The sequence below is a fragment of the Syngnathus acus genome, chromosome 10 (assembly GCF_901709675.1).
Source record: "Syngnathus acus chromosome 10, fSynAcu1.2, whole genome shotgun sequence".
NCBI lineage: Eukaryota > Metazoa > Chordata > Actinopteri > Syngnathiformes > Syngnathidae > Syngnathus > Syngnathus acus.
Window position 1 is genome coordinate 19,869,456 of NC_051095.1, and position 25,915 is coordinate 19,895,370.

Below are 25,915 nucleotides of genomic sequence, written 5' to 3' on the forward strand. Positions count from 1 at the left end.
AGAAAATAACTCAAAATAGGGACTACAGTAATCCTTGACTTTATTGTGGTTCGTAAATCTTTGCCACACTATACCACATTGTTCCGCTGTCCCATATAATGACTGTGGTAGGGCATTACTTGCCTCAAATTCCCAAATATAATGTTCGTCATGCACAATTCTAACAAAATGTTATTCAAAACAATCGAGAGGACAACATTCATTCTGGCCTGTGATGAGTGAACTTTAATCTTGTAGGAAGTGGTGCCTCCCGTCACTTGCCTCATCACTGAGCATCTTCGTCTCCTTCCAATTCATTAAAACACACCAGCGAGCGGCTTCACTAGCGCGCTACATAACAACTGTGTGTGCGGCCGCGTCAATGAGATGATAAACACACTCACGCTGCAAAGGAATTCCAGGGAGAGAGAACCCCAGGCGGTGTTTCGCTCAGAGCAGCTTGTCAGCGCGCATTAACGTAATGATTTTCTTATGCCGACGTGACGTGAACAGCAGAATAACACGTGACACATTTTCCATTTGTAGTGATATGGAAACAAACTTTTATTACAACCTTTGCCTTCGGAGCAAGAAGGATACAATTATTTTGTTTTTGTTTTTTCTGGGTGTACTTTAGTCATTTTTGTATGATCCTGGGGCACCATCCTTTTTGACCGAACCCCCAAAGCAGAATTTCTTTTTTATCTATGTTGCAACAACGCTGCTGCTCGTTTTTTTGGGTGTTTTTTTTTTTTTTTTTTTACAGCAACCCAAAAACACATTGTGAAATGAAAATAAACGTCCCAATTTAAGTCGTTTCATGGCACAATCATCCTCAATCAAGCCAATAAATCACATCTGAGGACATCATTGACTTGCGTCACGGTTGGGGCGCATTGGACATGATGGGAAAAAAAAAAGAAATGCTTTTCCTGTGCTTTCATGTGGAAAATGACAGACAAACTAACAGCACACCCAGATAATTGAATGCCTCTGGCAATCACAATGACCATATACCCTTATAATATAAGTATGTATAATTTCTAATCAATCTCTTAAATATAAGTCTTATATTTGGTTAATTATTTAATTATTTAATTATTTAATTAATTAGAAATTATACAGGGTGGAAAAATTAAGGTTACACTTTGCTTTTGTTTTTGTTATGAGGAAAATTACCCAAACACTAAAAAGTTTGTATCAAGCAAAAGTAAGGTTTCAAGCCCGGTGTTAGGGTTTTGTGGAAGGCCAAAGGTTTTAACACTTCTGAACACTCTGTCTCTAACACTTGACAAATAAGTGGGAGGACAGCCAATAATTTAGCAAATAGAAGAATTTACGTTACAAACAGCTTTAAAAGGCAGAGGTTGCAGTTTAGTGTTTTGTGGCGGATTATTAAAGTTTGCCACCATGCTTTGCCTACATGCAATGGCAAAAATGAAAATTCCTGTCAATTTAGTGTCATCCACCTGTCCAGTATAGATGGTTAAAATTTGGATGCAATTGGGCGAAATCCATTCGATAGGTTTAACTTTGAAGGCTCCCTGGAAATGACCGGATGGACTCTGAAATAGCTGCTTCAAACCAAAATGGTGGACATCCTATGCAATTTACTAGTATAATTTACAACCTGGTTTATTCTGACTTTTTTCATGATAGACATGCCAACCAAATTGCATCACAAATTTATTGTCATTCATCAGTGGAATACATGAGGATCAAATTTGGTAGAAGAAAAAAATTCAACTAAGGGCTTGCCTTTGCAGGACCTTCAGAAACCGAATTGAACAAGAAAGCAAAATGGCCGACTTTCTGTGCATTTTACAGTAAGATTTATAGAGATTTTTTTTGTGAGTCTTCACATGATTTCCATGCCTACCAAATTCCATTTTGCGAAGTCAAATTAGCTTCAGGGGCTAAATTTGGAAAAATTCCACAGTGGTGGGTGGGGGGAAATAACGAAGGAGAAACAAAACAATTTCAAGAGACTCTTGGCACCTTGTGCCCGGGCCCTAATGATGCACTGTCTGAGTCAACACACAACTTTCCCGTCAGGAGCAGTCATTCGGAAAAGCCAGAACCCCCAAGGCGGGAGAGCATGGAGAAGGTAAACATGGAGAAAAAGACGAAATGATGAATCCGGGAGAAAAATAAAGTGCTAATATGTTGTTACCTACTTGGCTACACTAGTAGCACTCACGGGAATCTTTCGATCGTATAAACGATTATGCCACAGCACAGGAGAAAAGGATCATAATTGTAAAATATGAACATATGGTAAGAGGGAGAACATTGATAAAGCAGCTCCTAAACATACAGTATGCAAATCTTTGGAGTAAACTAGCCTCCGACAGTGTGAACAAAATTGTGTATCACTTTTTCTTGAAAGGCAGACTACTCAATTAACAGTAACATGTTCGAAACTTCTTTGCGACAGGAAAAACCTGTTTGCAACTGTTTGCAACCTTTTAGGAATAACCTTTTAGGATGAGATATGGGTTTCAAGTTTAGGTTTCAAGCCAGGTTTAAGATTTTAAATTAGGGTTTCATACCAGAGTTAGCGTTTTTAAGTAGGGCTTAAGTATCTGGTTGAGAGCTATCATTTCTCCTCATTTATCACAATAGTTTACTACATTCAGATGTTCCAAACAAACATATTGAAGTCATGAGGATTTTTTTTTCCTCCACAGAAATAATGAAAATAGAAAAGATAAAACTTTGACCCATATAAAACATGCACTGTTCTCTGTGAAAACTGATGTGTCTTTATCACATATTTTTTCCATCTTCATCATTATGCTGAATTGAGCGTGAGCCAGAGCGGTCTGCGGATAAATAAATACAAAACGATGCAATGATTGCAGCCGTCTTTTAAGCAAAATAAGCTGCAGGCTGTAGGAGGTTTTGCAAAGTGTACAAAAAGACAGAAAAGCTCTATGAAAGCGCACACAGCATTAGTGAGGTCAGCACAATGGTTCTTTTCATAACAAATAACTGTTATATAATAACAAAAAATATATATGCAGCGGATACGCAGTATGAAGTACACAGGTCAAATAAAATAAATAAAACAAAAAAATCATTTATTTTAATAAAGCTCTAACTGAGCTTGTACAATTTGGAATGTGATTAAAACATCCGCCTCACTGTGCAGAGTTCGTGGGTTTGATTCTGGGCTCCGGCCTTCCTATGTGGAGCTTGAATGTTCTCCCCTTGCCTATGTGGTGAGCACTTTAAATGTGAATGGTTGTTTGTCTATATGTGCCCTGCAATTGGCCGGTAACCAGTTCAGCATATACCCCGTATACTTCCCAGACACCTCTGAGATAGGCTCCAGCCCGCCCGCGATCCTCGAGAGGATCGGTTTAGAAAATGGATAGCTGGATATTCTATTTATTCATTTATTTATGTACGTGTACTTGTACTTGTACTCACCTGTCAGTGAAAAGCTCCTCCATCACCAGCATGTGGCCTGAAGGGCTGATGCTCATGTGACCATAAATACAGAGAAGCCCTGCAGACATGACAAATTTATTAATAAGTTAATCATCATCATCATCACCATCATCAGCTCAATTAACCCCCGTTTGATTTTTTTTCATGACAGAAAAGCACAAGCAAATGTCACATTTAACAAAGATCAACGCTCAGCAAATGGCGCCAGATTAAACAGATGATTTGGCACCACAAATTATCAGTTTGTTTTTTTAACCAAATCTGGCATGGTTAATGAAGTGATGCTCGCTTTGAAGCAAATGCTGAACATCTTGTCTTCTCAATTACAGTATGGCTAGCTATTTAATTCAATGATATGTCATGTTTAAACACCCACACGCGCACATACTCACGTGCACACACACACTCACACACACACACGCACGTGCACACGCACACACACACGTCTTCATATTGTTTCCAGGTCAAGCTTCAATAGGGACACATTTGTAACAAGTGGAACCCCAACCACAACAAAACACATCTACAGTAAAACAGCTATCTTCAGTCTGGTGTTGGTAAGGAAAGGAAATTCTAGTTTAAATATCCACACTTCTTAAAATAATAATGAATCTTTTCAAGTATTTATGACAGCCCAGACAAAATCAGGAATGACTCCCTGGGATCCCTGTCAATGACCCTAAAATGGCTGCTTCACAAAAAAAAAAAACAATGAGGCATGGCTTCTTGAGATTATTTTGTGGGTCTACTCATGATAGACGTGCCAACCAATTTTATTATGCTAAGTGGCTTTGGGAATTGGAATATCAGAAAATTCTTGGATGTACAACTAAGACAATTTTGGCAGAATTCCTGTCAAATTCTCCCACATCAAACGTATAAACCTTGTTTTTATTCACTGGATACAAAATGTTTGAAGCATACTATAACACACTAATCAATAGAATATGACTGACCGACCGATCGATTGATTGATTGAATATACTTATGGGAGATTTTTTTAAGAGTAGTATAGCTGAGTTCCTAAAAGAAGTAACAGGTTGGTCATTGTCTTTGGGTCATCAGTTCAGGGATTCACTTTTTACATTCCCACCCAATTAGGTCTTAATGTGTTCCCAGAATGCAACACAAGCACAGTAAAAGCGAAGGCCAGCTGGCGGCCAAATGTTGAAATGGTTATTTTATGAGACTCTCTGCTCATTGGCAGGCATTTTACTTTAAATGTGCTTTAATGACAGAGAATAAACAGACTTCAGCTCTGTTTGGACCCAATGTCTCTTGATGTCACATATAATTCATCTTTGCTCTCAGCTACCAACATCAGAGAAGTAGATTGTCCTAAGAATTTTGCCTATTTGCTTCTTCTTATCATACTCAATGGAGGGACGTTTTGCGTTATGGCGAACTTCAATGAGTCGTAAAAACTCTAATAACTCCACAAGTTCATAAATTATTTACTTGGCGGTATGCGTAAATGTGCCAAGAATTCTTCCTTCTGGGTTTGAAGCAACTATTTTAGGCTCAATTGGCTTCGTGGTGCTCAACAGGATGCAAAAAAGCAACCCCCAAAACCAGATTCACTTTTGCAACATGGAATTTGGTAGACATGCTTACCATTAGTAAATGCAGAAAAAAAGTCTTAAGAAGCCATGAATAGACACATGAAATCTGTCATTTCGGGTTAAGATGACCATTTTAGGCTCAGTTGTATCCAACAGGATTTAATTAATAATTTGATAAATAAATAAAAAACAACCAGCTGAATTCAGTTTTAACGAGCAACATGAAATTTGGCAAACATGTTTATAATAAGTTGATGCACAAAAATGTGTCAAGAAGCCCCGCTCAAGACAGGAAGTCTGACATTTTGATTTGAAGTAAGCTCAGCGCGAGCAACAGCATTAAAAACAAACAAATTTTAAAAAAAGACCGACGCAGTTTCGTAAAACTGCTGAGCCGTGACTGGTTGTGACCTGAGACTTGGCAACTGCGATGTCATTTTCAGTTGACAGCAAGTGGCAAAATGGCCGCCCCCGGAGATGGATGAAAATGAGTGGATTTCGCCTGTTTAATTGATATTCCATAAACAAAACATTAATCATCCCACTGTGTTTTGACTAGTTGGACTGCACGGAACATATTATTACAAAAAAAACATTTGCGGTTGACTTTTTCTTTAAATTGCCATTATAGACATGAGAATATAAACTATAATCAACGCAACGTTGTATGTCCAAATGTTAAATTATTGCACACATTCAAGCGGGCTGTAGGAGGAGAATAATTATGATGATGATTGAATCAACTCCCCTGACAGAGCACATGATGTAACCGGTCAATAGTTTGACAGCAGACTGTCTCCGTTAAGTGAGTGACGTCCCTTTATGCCAGGGGTCACCAAACTACGGCCCGCGGGCCGGATACGGCCCACGGGACCGTTTAATCCGGCCCGCCAACCCTGAACAAATTGTATTATTAAACTTTTTTTTTTTGGTCATTTTGCCTGCAATGACTGCGTTTCCCCAGTAGATGGGGAAGCGCTCGCCTGCGCATTTACTACCGGAAGCCGTGTCAGAAAACTCGGTGCACACTCACAAGTGCGTGTACGTACGTACTCAGTAGTACGGACATGGCGCACTCGCGCTCTATTTGTATCAGTCCCGAATTTAGAGCGTGGGCTGTGACGACAGCATTCTTGTAATTCGCGCGCTGAGCTTTCAGATGCAGTTTTGCGCTAAAGCCACCCACAAACCTTCCCCTGGAATCCTTCCATTAAAATGAGTCGCCCAAGGAAAAGCAAGGTGGACACAGTGCCGAGCGTTTAAAAGAGAGTGGCCAATTTGGCTCGACGTACGTGACGTGACGTTCAGCCACATGAACGTCAACATCAAACCGTCACAGATGGAGGTAAACGGACCAACACCTCGGATCTCGCCTAAGAATTGCCACAACAAATTTTACTCCAGACTATGACGCACTAGCAAACTTTAACAAAAAAGACAGCGGTGTCTACAAGCCTACTGGAACCTACAAAAGGATTATAAGGAAGGAACACAAGAACTTTAAGAGACTGCTCATATGTGTCAGAGAGATTCTGCTCTGACAACTGAGCTGAACTTTTATCTGTTAAGATTGTGCATGGCACAACAGAAAGTTAATGTTCCATGGCTTCTTTTTCTATGAGGAACCCAGAGAGAGTTATTTAGTTATTATTTATTTCCTGTTTTTTCTGTGAAGAACTCAGAGAGGGCTATTTAGTTATTATTTATTTCATTAATAGTGTTATTATTTGTTTCCTGACTTTTTTTCTGTAAAGAACCTGGAAAGGGTTATTAAATAACCGTTATTTGGTTATATGTGGCTTTCTGGAAAACAATACATTTTTTAAGCTCCCCTACGATCGTCACACTTTTTCTGTTACAAACTGACACCGGCCCCCCATCAGAGAAGGGAAAAGTTATGTGGCCCTCACAGGAAAAAGTTTGGGGACCCCTGCTTTATGCGTTTGGCATCCCTCTGCTGTCCATACTAAGAATATTCCGTTGAATTAGTGCAAATCAAGCCCTTGTTTATAGACAATTGGCATGTCTGACTTGGAAGAGAATTTATAGTCCCAGCAAAGTCATTACATCTTAGTAAGAATGAGACTTTGGTGTCTTCCATCTGTCTAGTACAAGGTTAAAATCTTTGTAGGTGTTCAAAATCTCAAGTACCGTAATTTTCGGACTATAAGTCGCGGTTTTTTTCATAGTTTGGGTGGGGGGGCGACTTATACTCAGGAGCGATTTATATACATATATATGTTTTTTTTCACTTTTTTGGGCATTTTATGGCTGGTGCGACTTATACTCCGGTGCGACTTATAGTCCGAAAATTACGGTATGTCTTTGGTGATCCCCTGCTAATGGCCAAAATGACCCAAAATTGCCCACTTCAAATTAAAAGGGCCTACTTACTGTTTCTTCTTCGGACTATGTCCACTCTTGATAGACATTTTTGCGAAATATCATGTTCCTAATTAAAACTTGGTTCAGATGTTGGCTTTCAAAGAATGGCAGGATGCGCTACCAAAGATCATCACCCTTGTCTGCCCTGCTGTGCCAACACACGCTGACAAAAACCCAATTTATTTTCCAATTACTGCTGTCCATCCGTCTAGTATACAAGTTTCAATATTTGGTCATAATTGGAAAAAGTATTCTGAAAAAAATGTCAAGTTCGACTTGGAAGAACGGACCACTGAAAATTAGCAACATTTTCCTAAAATGTCACATTCAAAGAGAATATGACGGACTTGCTGTGGCTCTTTTAGCATGGCTTCTTGAGGCTTTCTTTCCTATGGTGTCTATGATCATCATAGCTACCGAATTTCATGTTGCTAGGTAAAATTGCATTTGGGACTGTTGACATTCTAGCAGAAGAGTTATCAAACTTGACTACCATGTTCCACCCACACACCACCACAGAAATTCTACTTCTCTGCAAGTTTGTGTTGCCCATCTGTCTATTTCAGTTCTTTATCTTATTTGATTGTTACTATTTCGCTGTCTGTTTGTTCAGGTGTGCCCGGCCTCTGGATTTTCAGCCTACTCATAAGTACCTCGGGTACCAAATATGGTTATAAAAGGTTAATAATGTCTTATAAGCTCATTTGAGACTCCCTCTGATCGTCTGACATAGCAGACATTTCATTTATCCAGCTGGCTTGCATTCATTTAATGTTAACTAATGAGTCACGTGACTAACTGAAGGCCTAATTAGAGTCCCACACTTGATACCTGAGACCTGATGTCAAGTGCAGAGGCAGGCCAGTGGGATTTTGTCCAAATCGGTCCAGTGTAGTCTAAAAGGACTAAAAGGAGGTGTCGTTCACCTCTCCTGCACAACCCCCGAGGTAGCCATCAACTGGCAATTAACATGTAAATTGAAGTGGAAAGTTCATCAAGGAGCACTCACGCTCACCTGCTGGTGCAGGGAAAATGTCCTCTGTGGATGGAACGAACAAGAACAGGGAAGCTTCCGTCCACCGGCTACACACAAAACAATATAAAAAGTAAGGACAATTAAAAATCACAAACTACTATAACCAAGTCTATAACAATTCCTTAAATCAATTTTATGATCATATCTACAGTCATGTCTAGAAACGTAATTAATCTATGATCATGTCATTACTATAGTAAGCTGTAAACGTGCGTGTGAGCGTGCGTGCTTGTGTGGGCACATGTGTCTACATGTCGCCAACAGCAGCTCAAAATTGATAACATGAAACAAAACGCACTTGACCCCAAAGTCCACTTCCTTCAAAGTATGATAACGCAAAATGTTATCTGCAAGACATTTTTATGGCGAGTCACATCAACATATCTTTGGATTACGCTGAGAGCTGGAAACTTGGAACCATAAATGCGTAAAAATGTTCCCCATATTGTCCTTGCTCAATTACGAGACAAAGAAGGTAAAAAAACAAAGTTCGACTCCTGAGTTGATCAAATAATCACTGCATTTTTTTATTGTACATTTTATGACAACCAGGATGTGCCTTTTGGTTTGGGGGTACGCATGCACATATGGCAAAGACTTCCATTAACAGCCCAAACTATACTTAGCTACTCCCTGACATGCAAAGCGTGTCTCTCAGATACAATGCCTGACTTCAACTTTCAGCAAGAGCACAAAAACAGCAAAAAGGTCAGATTCTCAGCAAAGAGCTCCAAAAAAAGTTCCACAAACAAAAAAGTCAGTGTGAAAAGGTCCATTCCTTCCAGTGAAAATCGGAAAACGTTAAATTTTCATTTAAGATGGAGTGTTGGTCGTACTCCTATTGATTTGCGCATGAAGTTAAAACATTTATTTTGTTTTTCTCTACCAGGTTACGACAATTCTTATCATGTTTTAATGAATTCCCGATTTATTTAGGATGTATGTTGTTTAAGCAACAGCAGATGCCAAGTTTTAGAAATGCAAAACAAGGTGGACTCATCCAAACCACATCCACGGGACACTTTTAAGTCCATAAAACCAGAGAAAGTGCTTTGTGATTTATTGCCCCCCGGGAGACAAGGCCGCTCCCACGCAAACGCACGCACGCGCACATGCACATGCTGCACTTTATCCAGCAGTAGCTTTCCCAGCTGTAAAGCTTCTAGATCACTCTGTTATCTGCTGAAAGCCGGGATACAGCATTACACTGGACATCTAATAGCAGGGTGGTAATGGAGTTAGAGCTCAGTTGAGTGAGTATCAAAAATTAAACAGATTCTTTTTCAGGAGATAGGGATTAATTTGTTTCATTTGTTCCATCAATTTAGAGTTTTCCCCACCCTAAAACTGGTTTGTTCTATTTATTCCTTTATCTCAGGGGTGTCAAACTCATTTTTTTTCGTGAGCCGCATTGTAGTCATAGCTTCTTTCGGAGGGCCATTATGACAACCCAAATGAATGTATGAGCACCTCATATTATATACAGTAAAAGCTACAAAACAAAAAAAAAAAAAAAAAAAAACTGACAAATAACTCGTTTTCAAATCAAACAAGTCAAAACTGGTCAAATATTTAAAAAAAAAGATATTATTAAAAGTGAAGACAATTTGCAATTCTAGTCATGACACACAAATTTGATGCACAATTTGTCTTCGCGGGCCACATAAAATGATGTGGCGGGCCGTATCTGGCCCCCGGGCCTTGAGTTTGACACGTGCTTTAGCTCATTAAATAGCTGATTAATAATAAATAATAAAACAATAATTATGAATGAAATAAACAATCTTCCTATACTGAGCATTTTTCTATGTCTATAGGCTAATGATTTATTGTGAATAACAAAAAAATAATAAATGAATAAAACAAACCTTTATAAGATTACATTAACTTGGTTCATTCAATAATCAATAAATGAATTATAAATCTTCCATTGACAAGAAAATTATGATGTTGATGAACAAAAACAATGTTAATCATGGGAACGTCCACAACAGGGATTCAATCCGAATTAACCCACCAGGATTGTACGATTAGCTAGAATGAAATGAGGGAGTCGTTTTAAGGTCAATTTATAATGAAAAGAAAAACCTAGTTAACAAGCAGACGTTTCATCATACTCATGTACTGAGGATCCTAGGATCGCATAGTCCATTGTTTGAGGAATACCCAAAGCACATTGCAGCTGCCGTTCAGTGGACTCACTGAAGAGTTTATGGTGACCAGAAGCCCTGCATTACAGGGAATCCAAGGATGATGAAGGTTCTCGCAAAAGAAAGCCTGTTTTTGTCATCTTTGAGAAATATAGCGCTGAGTGTGGAGGTTTTTCTTAAAAACAACAGTATTCGAAATCTGACAGCTCTGGTTTCTGTACTGTCAGACAAATTGCCTGTAATGCCTTTAGATAAATTATAAAATAATCACAAAATGAAAACATGTAAATAAGATAAAAGAACAAGACAATCACTTTTTAATTTGCGCAAATAAATGCAAACTAAACAACCCAAATGAAAGAATACTTCATAAAAATAGTATTAACACTTTTGACAACACTACATTCAACGATCTGAGTTTACAAACAGTCTGAGTGAAGATTGTACTTGAACCCTATTTCTGAACGCACCCACAATGAGGGAACTGGAATTTTGACTCTTAGAAGGAAGAAATTCAGCAAAAAAAAAAAAAAAAAAAACCCACAAAATAGTGAAGTAATGGTGCAAGAGATGAAGTTACAAATGACAACCCATGATAGAGAAGTCACAATAACTGAATCTCACAGTAGCGAGGGGACACTATAATCAACATTTAGTTCAGTTTTTCATGTGTCTGTAAAAAAAAAACACTTGTGTTTTTATTTTAGGAGAGTGAAGATATTTTATAACTTCATTGCTGTGTATGTATTCCTTAAAGATTGGTTAGCATGTCCTGCTCACTGTGCAGTGGGCGTGGCTTTGAGAGTGGGCTCCGGCCTTCCTGTGCAGTTTGTGTTTTGGATATCTACACAAACACATGATGTGTATGAGGATGTGGTGTGGGTTGACTTAAGGACCCCACACACGTTGACTTGGCAAACACAAATGAACATTGCGCACGCTCTATTGACCATTTGCTAACTCAAATTTGCGACGGCTGCTACCACAGCGCTTCTGTGCGCAGTGAGGCCACCTGCGTAAAAGTTGGAATGACAAAATACACTTCTTCAGAAAAAGGGAAACAATCAATTTTAGTTCCTCTGAAGTTCTTCCTCCCCCCCATTTTTTTTAAATCAAAGAAACATATCCATCCATCCATTATCTGAGCCACTTATCCTCACGAGGATCGCCGGCGTACTGGAGCCTTTCCCATCAGACTGGGCAGTCGGCGAAGGGACACCCTGAACCTGTTGCCAGCAAATTGCAGGGCACACAGAGACGAACAACCATTCGCTCTCACAATCACAGCAAAGGAGAATTTCAAGTGGTCAATCGGCCTCCCACGCATGTTTTTGGAGTACCCAGAGGAAACCCACCCAAGCATGGAGCTGGAATCCAACACTGCACCTCTGAACTGTGAGGCGGACGTGCCCCACCGTGCCACCCAAAGAAATGTAGTAGTCTATAATATTGTCCTTTATAAAAACAACAAGAGGGCGGCACAACATGCATGCTAGGCCGATTGACCACTCAAACTTTTTGTAGGTGTGATTGTGGGTTTGGATGGTTGTTAGTCTCTATGTGCACTGTGATTGGCTGGCAACCAATTCAGAGTGTCCCCTGCCTACTGCCCGAAGTCGGCTGGAATAGGCTCCAGCACCTCTATAAAGAATGTGGAAACACCCAACAAAGTACACAAAAAAGAACAGCATTGAGGAGGAAATTTAAGATTTTTGAATTTAACCCAAACAAAAACAAAACAAAGGGGGAAAAAAAACAAATTAAGACATTGCATGTTGGTATGATTATTGTTGGTACAATGATTGTACAAAGTAGATATCCAATATATTGTATATATAAAGTAGATGCAATGATTATTTATATTACACCAAATATGTATATACTATGTATGAATTTATATGCATAATACGTACTATATGCATAATATTTCTGCTGTATACTGAAACTTGAATTTAGTCCAAACTGATGTATTATTTATGAAAACATTAAGCAAAATATACAGTTTTTTTCCCCCACCCACAACCCATATGTATATAAGAATGTCCTCCCTGGCAAAGGTCATTCAAGATGACTTTTTGTCTCCCATGGACATTATCAAATTATAAAAATTTGAATATAGAATACTTAAATAAAATTAGAATACTAGACAGCTGTCAACACCTTCAGACTAAACATGGCTGTGCGCCAGTATAAAATCAGAGTTGACGATAAACTGCAGTCACAAGCTGCATAAAGTTACTAAAATATAAGGAACAACTGTCAGTATGATGACCTTTTTCTATTTATAAATAATATAACTTGCTTCCTTGGTTGTTCCACTTCCTTGACAACACCGTATATGGGCAAGTAATGTAGTTACAGTTAGTTCCCATCAAACAGAAATGCACATTTCCCTTTTAAACACACACTATCATGTTGTTATGGTCCAAAATGAGGAAATGAAACGACGCCAATAAATAACAAGGTTGTTTAAAAGGAGGGTAACGAAGGGGAAGAAAAGGGGGAGAAGTAAAAGAAGGGGCCAGTGCTCCATTTGGAAAACTAGATTTCTCAATTCCCAGCAGCCTTTGAGTCAATGTCGTTGGCCTGTTTAATCAAAAGGCATGATTAATGCCACTTGTTAGTTTTTATAGATATTACTAAATCAATTTCACAGAGAGATCCAGTGGACATTTATCATAAACGCACGCACACACACACACACACACACACACACGCACAAGAGAAAATTGACATTGACGTAAATTGAACAGGAAGTCTGACAGTTCAGTTCGAAGTGGTCTTTTTGGCGGAATTCCAGGACTTACACGTTCCAGAATTGAGAATTTGCACAAAGGAGCCCCGATCGGAAACAAATACACTCCAAAGATGGGTGTTGCTCCAGTTGCTAAGCATTTTTGCCATGGTCGTCCAAAATATTTCCGAGCACGGTTATCACAATGCTCAGCCTGAAGCACATCGACTTGTTCACAGTAGTGAAATTATTCAACACAAACCACCTTCACATAAAACTCGTCAATAGCGATAGCCTAAATTTCACAATCAACTCATAAAAAATGTATAAGTCATTTAAATGCATTTATACAATTAATGTTGTGTGATACACGTAAATCATGACTATATATTAGTAACTAAGTTTTAGCTTTTTTTTTGGGAAATAATGGAAAATAAGTTCAAGGAAAAACTTTAAACATGAAAAATTGCAAATGCTCAACCGCACATACATGGAGGTCGACCGTTTAAAAATATTGGGTGGGAGATTCACTGGGTTGGTTCTTTGGGCTCTCATTCCTCCACAGATGATGGAGAGCTCAATGGGAGGAGTACGTATGACGTTTGACAACATTCCAGTCGTAGTGGGCCAACAAGCCACTGCTGTGTTTATCTTTGCAAGGGAGGTCAGCCTCAGTTTTGGCTTTCAGAGACCGGAGTCAGCGCTACACACTCGCAGACTGTTGACCTACTTGGGTCAGACATCTTTGTTTGTCGACACTTATCACGCTCACCACATCAACTCTTTGAGGCCTCAACAGCACGCTTTTCTATTCTTCTATTTGTACTTCTTCCAATTTTTTTGGGTCATAATAGCTTTGCTCAATTGTTCCAAAACAATAGCACACATCTCCCAAAACGCTGCACCATATTTTTTTTTAACTAGGACATAATTCGCTAAGCACCATTGTGTCAAAAGCACACTATTGTCAAATTTTGATTTGTTTTAAAAATTAGCACACACAAAGCAAAGGAAGGACACTGCACTATTTAATACAAAACACTCTCTCCTCTCAACTGTTTTTAAAAAATGAAGTATAAATAATGAATACAGTCCTCAAAAATGACAAATTAAACACAAATGCATCCCATAAATCAGAAAGGGCCATTGCAGGGCCTGACTGCTCATTACAAACTAAAAATAATGCTACACAAAAATACAGCACTGTATTGTACATAGTACAGTATGCAAATACTGTAACTGCAGCATGTCTGCATCAATTATTTTATCTTGGTCAGGGCACAGGACCTCATCAACACCACAAGCTATGTTTTCTCTGGCTAGGCAACATGGAAAGAAAGACCTAGTGTGTTATTAATTATTTGCCGTGCTTTCATTTTTTGGTTACTATATGAAACAAAATATATATACGGTATATCAAAAAAAAATGCATTGCACACCTGGGTTTAATACTCAACAGGAATTCAAGGCACAAATCTATTTAAGAAGTTGGCAAGCAAGACATCCTAACTTTATCTACGTAATCGAATAGAACAATTTTCTTTTTGCTGTGCCGCGCCACCCAACAATTCTCCATTTCGTGGTCCCCGCCACATACACAATGAATGGGTTTGACAACAACATGCTACGGCTTCACCCTTTGTCAATGTGGAGTGAAATGGGCTTAGCACTTTGACGTGGCAGCAGGCTATTATTATGTTTCTATGGGAAGCATCGGTGCATTTGAAAATTGAAATGAATTCCTTTGCTCTGCAAGTTAGCATCAAGGCTTCCAACAGGTGTAGGTGTGTTGCCGTGGCAACCCCTTTGGGGGTCTTAAGGGGACGTCATTAGCATATCATTCAGGTGGTCATGTGGAGTAGGACAAGGGAGGAAAGGCGCTTGGAGGCTGTCTCAGGGCAGCTTCAGGGGGGATTCGAAACTCAATAGTTCCTTGATTTATTTCCTCTTAATGAGGAGTGAGCAAATTTCATTTGATTTTAAATATGGCCAGATGGGCAAAGTCATTTGAAGATGAGTTAAAAAAATGTAGGCATTAAAAAAAGTGCTAATTATTTATGATTTATTTATATTTGCTAGGAATTCGCCGGAGGTGTGGCTCTCAATCAGATGCCATTAAAGTGAAACGAGCAAGTGAGAGAGAGAGAGAGAGAGAGAGAGAGAGAGAGAGAGAGCGAGAGAGAGAGAGAGAGAGAGAGAGACAGACAGACAGACAGACAGACAGACAGACAGACAGACAGACAGACAGACAGACAGACAGACAGACAGACAGACAGACAGAAACAGAGGCAGAGGCAGAGGCAGAGAGAGCAGTCTCTCGGCAACGTCAATCAAAGCAGTTGTCCTCAACTACCGCACTGTGGCCCGGTACAGGGCCGTGGGCCACCTTGGACCAGGCCATGGTGGGCTGCACAAATGAAAGAAACAAAAAACAGCACTTATTTATTAGCCAAGGCTGATTTGATTTGATTTCGAAAAGTGGCAGGATTCTGTCCGTTACATCAGGGATTGTCAACTCGTGGTCCGCGTGTCATTAGTGGTCCGTGGCTGTTTTGCAGATGGTCCGCAAAATTGGAAATGGAAAATAATTGTAACATTTTCAAAATCGATTATTTAGACTTTATTTTTTTTCCAGCTAATTTTGTCAATCATTTACCCATCCAAATAATGTCAAATGTAGCTGAGATTCCCAAAATAGACATACAGATGCAAATAAACACCCTGTATAGGTCTTGCCAAATTGTCTCGTAGTATATTTTTCACTGTGGCGCGTTAACATGATTGACTCACGTAGCGGGGTTTGACAGGCACCTGTGAAATCACAGGTCACTGGAGATGCCACCAAAAAGTCTCAAGTCAAGACGGTATAAACAGGACACACAAAAAAAATACTTGACATTGAAACAATGACTGTTTTTTAAATGTGGCATGACAAATAAGTTTGAAAAAAGTCGTGCCAGAGTCCAAACACAAAACCATCAAATATGTTTATTTCTTTTATTTACAGCTTATGGTCTAGAAAAAAAATGACTTCATTCTTGTAATATATGGCCTATGTTAAAAAAGGAATTGATTTGTGCAACAGTGCATGAATAAAGTCATGAAACTATGAGTTCAGCGTGAATGAAATGTAAAAGTAGCACTGAGTAGCAGGTGCGGGGGTGGTCGGCGGCCTGCGCCGCATGCATAAGAGATGAGTGAACACATGTTAGCTCCAGCACATTTTGGGAGGTTTTAGTGACAGCTCTCATCCGGAGCGAGTTGGAACGAGATGGAGACTTCAGCTCTCATAACTTCACATTTACAGTCGCTCGAGTGCTCTCAGATCCTACACCATCAAACCATGGCAGCTCACGAACATGAGACTCGCTAGACTTCCACCAACCAAAAAAAAAACCCCATCTTCGTTTGCCTTTTAGATTTAGTCATTAACATAAAGTAACTTATATTCATTGCACACACTACTTTTCTTTTTCCACAAACATTTCTGTCAATATTCCTTTCTAAAGCGATCCACATTTAGAACGGTCTTGCAATAAACCACAATTAATGCAACTCTCCTCTCACACGTCACTTGTGATTCCGGCTTGAACAATAAACGTTCATCCATCCATTTTCTGAACCGCAAAGACAATAAATAATTCAGAGTTTAACAGAAAATGCCACAGCACATGCGCACAAAAATGCACGTCATGTAAGCAATAAAACCAGTCCTCCAAAATAGTAAAAAATAGAAATACCCAGTACTAGAAATAATCCACAAAAAGTCCCACACGTATGTACATGTGCAACAAACATACTCTATGATTAATGTGACTGCATTTGCATCCGTTTCCATGCCTTAATTCTCTTTTCGGGCTCCACTTTTATTGCTGAAAAGCAATTTGGAGACATATACAGTGGCCCTGAAAGGAAGAACGTGAATAGTGTGATCCATTGTAAAAACGTGTGATGAGTTTTGTTCAAGTCCATCTGTTGGACTTGATGAGTTGCTGTACATGCACTTTTGGCCCCAATGCAAGTGACCTCTAGCCCCTTAAAGTATTTAAATTTCAAAAATGGGCAATATTTTTTTTTCCATGAAAATTGCTTATACAGGCATTCCATAATCAGCAATTGTGTCATAGAAATAAGCAACGATGAGAAGTAATCCACAAAGTGAAAACAGGAAAAAGTCCATCGCTTGCTCAGTCATGCACATAATATAGTAAAAAAAAATTAAAAAAAAAACACAGTCACGCATGTTATTTTAATGTGATCGCTCCTCCTACCAGGTATTCATGATAACACAAAAGAAATGATAAAAAGAAATAATGCATAGACTGCTTTGAGAGCAATGTGAGTGCAGGCATGCGGGGCACAGGGAGGGAGGGGCTCCTGCTGTGCCCTCACACGCTGTCACGAAGCGTCTCAGGTTGGTTTGCGAGTGGGTGAAGTCATCAAACAGAAGCTTTGTGACCGAGCCGCCGGAGGTGCAACAACCCAAAATAACTCCCCGCTCTTCGTCGTCCTTCAGACGTCTTCGGCCTCGCGCTGAACCCTCCTGCTCCTGCGTCGTCTCTCCCATAGTGCTTTTACTTGCCGCAATCTGACCTCACCAGTGCTGTCTTTAAATGACTCAATGACTGCTGCAGCACAATGACGCCCTTATAAACGCAGATGATTATAAAAGACACTTGACATGGTGGACTCCTTTGAGAGAAATCATGCCATGGAAAACACGTCTCAAACGGAACAGGAAGTTGATTATTTTGGTGTGATATAGACATGTTAGGCTCAATTTAGGTATTTGTGTAAAAAAAATAGCCACAGGCACCAAATTCACCATGCGAACAAAACTAGGTGGACAACCATCCATTTTCAACGCTGCTTATCCTGCTCAGGGTTGCAGGGCTAGTTCAGGGTCGCAGAGGGTGCTGGAGCCTACCCCAGCTGACATCGGGTGAACAGCAGACTAAACCTGAACTGGTCGCCAGCCAGTCACAGGGCACATATCAAAACGAACAACCAATAGGACACCGCCATTGAGAGAGAATCGATCCCATGCTGCCTGCACATAACAGAAGCAGCAGCATTTTGGACCAACTGGAGACACTTGATGGAGGGCCAGCTGACTACAAATAAATAAAGAATTTCATTCAAATTCCATTCGGCCTGGTTCCTATACCGGTAAATAGCAAAGTTCAACTCTAGACATTTTAGGGTCAATTTTGCTTTTCATGCAAATTTAAAAAAAATAGCTGACCAACAAAGCCACAAATCAATGCAACATTTGGGAGACATAACACGATGCATGAAACAAGTCTTGTGGACCCATAGCTGAAATTGAAATAAGTCAGTCAATTTGATTTGAAACCATTTTGGATGAATTCCAGAATCACGAGATACATAATTGTCTAAGTGCAAAAACATATATCGATATCCACTTCCATTAAGTGTCAAACAACTTTTGTCCATACAATGCTACACTACCACATGGTATTCTTAAGAATCCATAAGTCCTCAAACTCCCACAACACATTTCATTGACTTTTTGGACTTTGTTGTTCTTTAAAAGATGCATTTACAGCCAATTAAATGGTCTAATAAACTGAATTAACGACTTTCCTAAGCACTGACACCAATAAACATTTAATTGCTCTCACTAATTTTGTTCAACGACCAAACACATTTTGGGATGATGTCCTTGTCAAAATGTCAGGGTTGACCGGTTCGCACATCCGCCTACAGCTTAAATCCACCTCCCGCATTTCAAAAACCTGCATAGTAGTTGAATCAAAGTCTCTAAATCGTCTGTTGGTTTGAATGTGAGCGTGAATGGTCATTTGTCTATATGTGCTATCGGCGACAGCGGCCAACTTCACACCATAACTCTTGCTTGAACCCGTAATTTGAAGATATATTCAGATATTAAAACCTCACTTTAAACCTTCAATAAAATCATAAACCCTTTGTGAAACCCCAACCCTGGCTTGAGCCCCTAATTTGAAAATGTTATCCTGGCTTGAAACCCTAATTTCAAATCCTAAACCCAATATCTTATTTTTCAAGACTTCATCTGACTTAAGAACATTATGTTAACAAATATACTAAATCGCAGGACATTAAGTCCAGCAGCAAAAGACATTTACAATATTTGTTATAGCACCAACTAAAGGTCAGCAAAGCACACTGACGCAGGAAACAAATTGATCACATTTATGATAGTCTCTCAGTCTCTCTCTCTCTCTCTCCCTCTCTCTCTCTCCCTCTCTCTCACACACACACACACACACACACACACACACACACACACACACACACACACACACACACACACTCATAACTTCAATAACTTGATAACACTAACTTCCACCCCCAATTGAAACCTGTTTAACATCTTAATTTGAAACTCCAGACCAGCTTTGAAACCCTGAACCCATAACTCTAGTTTGAAACCCTCAGTTGGCATTTTACCCTAATTATTACACTGGCTGCTTGATACCAAAATTCCAAACCCAAACATTCAAACGTAAATGAAACTCTAACCCTGGCTCAAAACCATAATTTGAATCAATCGTTAACCTTTGTTTTAAAGCCCAACAATGCTTACAACCTGAAATTCAAACCTCAAACCTAAATTCCTAAACCTGGCTTGACACCCTAATTTCAACCCAAACACATGCTTGAAACCCTAATTGGAAACCTTAACCCTTGTTTGAAACCCTCCTCTGATTTGACACAATTACATTTATTTCAAATAACCCTAACCCTAACCTTTCTTCACCTTGGTTGAAGTTTCACAGGCATTACAGGACACTTTCCTTGTGCCAAACACAGGCAGCAACAGTAACTACAAATGTAATTCAAATTCAAAGCACAACAAAAAGGATATGGAGAGGTGACGTCCTTGTCAACGTCCATCTTACCTTCAAGAACATTCCTCAATCAAGTCCAATCCTTCCCATCTTGCCTAAGTCCCAGCTTGCTGATCTACATCTCCGCAATGTCATCAAGACTCTGTGCCTCTATCAGTTGTGCCTCTCACTGTTCTGTGCGTGTAAAACTATGGCATGCAAGCAGGTTACAGGCAGGCGGGCCAAGGTGTGAACTGACAGTGCTCCCTTGTAGCGTAATCAGCACCTTCGACCCCGCCAGAAGCTCCATAAAATGTTGCATAACCATAAAAAGCAGGACGGAGGGTGCATATAATTTTCAAGCACACCTATTGTCAAGCCCTTCAACAAGAATATAAAAATCAAATATAGTATGAAGGACTTTATGCTATGCATACAGTGGAACATTTGAAGGTTGATAACCGTGTCTACAAAGTTCAAATGATGTCACCTCCAGGATGAGTCCATCTATAAAGGACATCTGGAAATGGTCAAAATGACAATTTATGTAACATGTCAGCTTCAAACCAAAATCACAGACTTTATGTTCTGGTCCGCTCAGAATACACGTGACTAACAAACTTTGTACTGCTAAGTGAAACTGGCTTCAGGGGCTGAAATTTCTTTAGAAATTCCGCACTGTAAAAAAACACAACTTGTATTTTTGGGGCGAGAACTTTAAAATTCAATTATTTATATAAATGATTGATATTTACGGAAACAATTTTAAAGTGGAACTCCACCTAAAATGTTTCTTAACAATAATATGTTGTATGTGCCCCCACTCGTCTAAACATGGCATTCAGGTTAATATTGCGTTTGTGGAATATGACAAAACTCACCTGCTTTTATCTAAGGAGGCAGCCATTTTGCCTCTTGCTGTCAACTGAAAATGACATCACAGTTGCTCAGGTCTCAACAATCACGGCTCACCAGTATTCTGAAGATGGGCCTTGATTCGTTGTGACCTGAGACCTGCCAATAGTGATGTCATTTTCAGTGGACAGCAAGTACCAAAACGGCTGCCCCCTGAGATGGATAAAAACAAGTGGATTTTGCCTGTTTAGTTTATATTCCAAAAACGAAACATTAATCAGGACACTGTGTTTCAGCGAGTTGGGCTGCACAGAACACATTATATACAAAGATTGTTTTTTTTTTACTTCCCCTTTAAATAGCAGTACTAAGAACTTTGGGGACAATACGGAGGACAGTTATTTCTTTAAATTTTTATTTCTTTGTTGAAAATGCGAGTAAGCCCAATTTTGCATTAACAAAAATGAAAAAAAAAATTGATTTGTTGAATTTGTTGATATTTTATCAGTTTGCTGTCTTCAAACTTTGAATTCATTCACAACTTCATTTATTTTCTACAATGTTGTGGACTAAGATCCTAGCTAAAATGCCACTTTAAACCAAAACGGCCACCATCGTTTCATAAAACTTCTTGATAGGTCATGGTTTACGCTTTAGAGGCTAAATTTGTTCAAGATTTGTAGGACCCCTGGAGATTACCCCTAAGGTGACTGGTCCAAATCAAAATGATGGACTTGGTCTCCTGATTTTTTTTTTTTTTTTGTGACTCTACTCCTGATACCCATGCCTTTTTCATGTTGCCATGTTGGATCCCTGCTGAGCAGATTTTTGTGGTAGATATTTAGCAAACCAAATTAAAAACACAATAATGACATCGCACAGTGCAGAATCAGTGCAACAATCCAAGCAAACACGAACACACATAATCCCTCAGAATTATAGGTCTTCGTTTTCACAGTGTGGACACAGTGTCGATCTCAATGAGAAGGTCCATGGATTACCGATCCCCCCCATCACACACGCCGACACATGCATGTCATCTCATTTGACTCTTGACAGATGGCAGAAAGCTTTTGAGTCACATGGGCGTCATACATGTACATATACGCTCTAGCACTCCCACACACACTACTTCACTCCTGATAAATGTAATTAGAATGTATTGTGTTTACTCTTGCTTTGTTTCCTCCAAATGAAATGCCTTTGTCAGGGCTTAGTCAGAATGAAAAATTCACCCTGTATCGCAAACCTTTTCATCCAACTAAATCATTACGTTCAGTAGTTGTGACCCCTCAAAACAGCACCTGTGACTTTAGAAAATGTATGCAGTGCATCACACACGCACAAAAACACAGACATTTTTTCAGCCATTTGTCATATATATATATATATATATATATATATATATATATACATATATGGTGGTGGTGGCTCCTTTTGGCTTTTCCCCGAAGGGGTCACCACAGCGAAACACCCGTTTTTGTCCAGATGAGTCGCATGAGAAGTGTTTGGTACAGTTTTTATGCCGAATGCCCTTCTTGACCCTCTGCATTTACCCGGGCCTGGGACCGGCACAGAGGAGACACTGACATGTGCCCCCCTATGGCTAAATATGGTTCCCTGACCGGGAATCGAACCCAGGCCGCGGGCCTACCAAGCATGTTTTGGGGATGTGGGAGGAAACCGGAGTGCCCAGAGAAAACCCACGCGGGCACGGGGAGAACATGCAAACTCCACACAGGGTATGGCTTTAAGATACTTATTTTTTATTATTTTTTTATTTAGTTCTCTCTTTTCTGTTCAGTGTTTGTTGGGTCATTGTTATCTGTCCTATGTGCTGTTGCGCTCTATGCTGTGCTTTGTGTTGCCCCTGTCCTGGTCATGCCCAAGTCTGTTTATTTTATTTTTTATTTTGTTATTTTGTTACTTTGCTTTGAACTGCTGTCTATTTAGTTCCTCGTGATCACTGAACCATCCATAGTCCTCGAAGCCTTGCCTTGCCTTGTTGCCACAGGTAACCGTCAGAAATCTTTTTGTTGTTACTTTTTTCACAGTCATCTTTTGCTTGTACTTTTGTCATGAACTCTCCCTTTTTGTGTTGAACTTTTTTCAGTCCTTGTTTTTCTCCATTGCATTAGTGCTTTGATTTCCCTTTAGTTTTATTTAAGTTAAATATTCTTTGGACTGAACCACAGACCCGCTTCCGTGCTTCCCTGCATTTGGGTCCTCAATCCCACGCTTACGTGACAACCTGTGTATTTTCAGGTATATGAGACTTTTAGTGGGGTTGACTGATGGTAGACAATGTGTATTATAATTCATGAAACTGGCTTTGAGAGCCAAATGCATAGGTTAAAGAGAAATTGTATGAGTCTCCTCGTGATATGCATGCTGACAAAACCTACGGAAGCTCAAATAAAATAAATGAATGAATTCCAATGGTCACCAAATAACCCAAATTAGTAGTTTGGGCTTCTTCTTCTTCCAAAAAGACCATTGTCACGAGGATGAACATTATGAAAAAGACTATTTAAAAGGCTAAAATTCAATTTCGTTTCTCCATACTCACCTGAAGGTTTTAAAGTGGAACTACCTTCCCTCATTGCAAGGAGGCATGCTTGACGTTCTGATTTGGGAAGGTCAAAATGTCGCAAAGATGGAAAAGGAGCCCATACTCACCATGTCTCCGCGCGCTTCTAGCCTGTTACGGCGCAAAATCCAGCCTCCTTCCAAAAATCACATTGTCCTCCGATCTTAGAGCTCCATACACAGACCAAGCAGGCGCGTACGCAACCGACGCGAGAGGAAAACCAAGCAACTTGGACAAGGAAGGTCCAGCCAGACAGCCAGCTGCGTGTGCGCGTGGATATTTGGGAAGCGTTTCTGATGTGAGGAGGCGGACAAGTGGATGCAGCGCGGCTCTTGTCCCTCCTACACATGTGAATGACACATGCTTCCACGCAGACATACGCGCGCGCGCACACGCCGCCACTCTTCCATTCAAGCAGAGTGAACGTGCACGCGAGGTAGGATAAGTGAATGCACGCGACAAGACGAAAATTATGACAATTAAAAAATTGATTCAAAATATTTAACATAAATAATTTGATGGTGTGCAAATAGCTCAAGCGATTATTTAAAATCCAGAGCTCCGATAAAATTAGTTACTCAAAAAGTTAAGTACGTACAGGTAGGTGTTCAAATATCTCTGTCGCCCCCTGCTGCGAACTGTTTAAAGTGATACAACCGTAGACACGAGGTCGGTCGTGTTTCCTGAGTCAAGGCACATACATTACACACCAAAAAAAAAAAATCTCACGGTACACCGCCAATCAAAACTTTGACAAAAAGCAATATTTCTTTTTTTTTTCTTGGGTCTACTTGTGTTAGAAAAGCCTACCAGGTTTCATGCTGCCAAATAAGTAATACTAGCTCAGGGGGGTGAATGTACAAACTCGCTGTCTCACTGGCTGTTTCAAAAGGAAAACAAAACAATTTGGGTTAAAATTGGAGAAAAAGTCAAAACGCTACACACACACATGCACACACACACACACACACACGCAAAACACAGCATAGTAGGGCAATTAACTTTAGAATTTTGAATGACTGTGTTCCTTGTGAAAACGAGATTTCCTTCATGAAAATTATGGTCAAATACAGACAATTGTGTCGAGTTTTGAAAAACGTGTTTTAGAAATGCAACTTGAGTGTAAAGCAGAAATTGTGCTTGTAGTTAGGCAGAACTGGTTGAGGAGTCTGGGACATGAGTTACATGTTGTGGTCATTGTGTCTCAAGTACATGTATTAGTGTGTAAACAATTGGAAAAAAAAAATCATAAAACGAGTTGACTTTTTCTTAGCTACATGCAACTAAAGCGAAAGCAAATGGATACTCAGGAGCAAAAATACCTGTGAAAGGAAAAAGCATTGTTAAAGTGACACACCAGGACAAAGTATATACACTAGCATTCCTTGCGGTGCAGCCCATAATAGGTTTACAATCCTGTAAAGGACTGAACCTAGTCAAGAGGGTGCTTGTTGTGCAAATTGATGATGACATGGATTAGAATAATTTGATGGAAGAATACAGGAATTTGTTCCAGGGTTTTGGTTCCCTTTCAGGAGAACACACAATCAGACTGGATGACAAAGTGTCACCATGCCGCAAGGTACCATTTGTTCTTCAAAAGCCATTGAAAGGTGAGCTGGACTGGAAGTGATTGAAAAGATGGATGAACCAAAACAGTGGGTGAGTTATCTTGTTATTGTTGAGAAAAAGAATGGATAGCCAAGCCAGGTTATAATTCTAGAGATCTAAACAGAGCTTTACATGACAGAGAGAACATTTTATACTCCCCATGAAGGAATGGGGTCAAAATACAAAAAGTCCTGCCTAGCTACAAAAACAGATATGCTCAAACCTCATTGAATAAAGTACATAAGCAGACAAGTATATTCACATATTAAAGCAATAAAAGAAATATTTTAAGCATATAATTATACCTACACACCAAATCAATAAAGAAGACATAACTAGACATTTTTGATAGGTGGTAATAACAAAGGTTTTTATAACTTTATGATCATCATGATATATATTTCTGAGCACTTTGAAATAACAAATGTTTTTTGATATATTGCCTGAATAGCTTAATGACCCTTAAGGAACTGTTTAATGCATGCCTGATGATTTTCTAAATCACGGACACTGCCAAAGTTGTCTAAAAATGTTCAGTACTTGATTGTATCTTATGTTTTGACTAATGCTAGACGCCAGTTTTCGATCACTACTGAACGTTCTGGACAGAGGGAAATATTTTGCCGAACAAAGAAAAGATATGGTTGAAAGCATGATTAAACTAAGAATATGATGACGTAAGCAAGTACATGGAGTATCAAAAGAACAAACAAACAAAAAC

At 39.5% G+C, this 25,915-nt stretch overlaps 1 protein-coding gene across 3 annotated transcripts in view; it reads right to left on the reverse strand.

The window, feature by feature from the left end:
• htr4 (5-hydroxytryptamine receptor 4) overlaps positions 1-23,971 on the reverse strand; it is a 49,118-nt gene extending 25,147 nt beyond the window's left edge. For all 3 annotated transcript variants that reach the window (XR_005099133.1, XR_005099132.1, XM_037262158.1), the window contains exons 1-3: positions 23,960-23,971; positions 23,673-23,921; positions 3,415-3,493 (exon numbers count right to left, since the gene is read on the reverse strand). Coding sequence is in view for 1 of the 3 variants with exons in the window: in XM_037262158.1 (XP_037118053.1) it covers positions 3,415-3,470 (56 nt within the window). In the remaining 2 variants the exon portion in view is untranslated. The remainder of the gene's footprint in view (positions 1-3,414; positions 3,494-23,672; positions 23,922-23,959) is intronic.
• Positions 23,972-25,915: the final 1,944 nt, after the last annotated feature.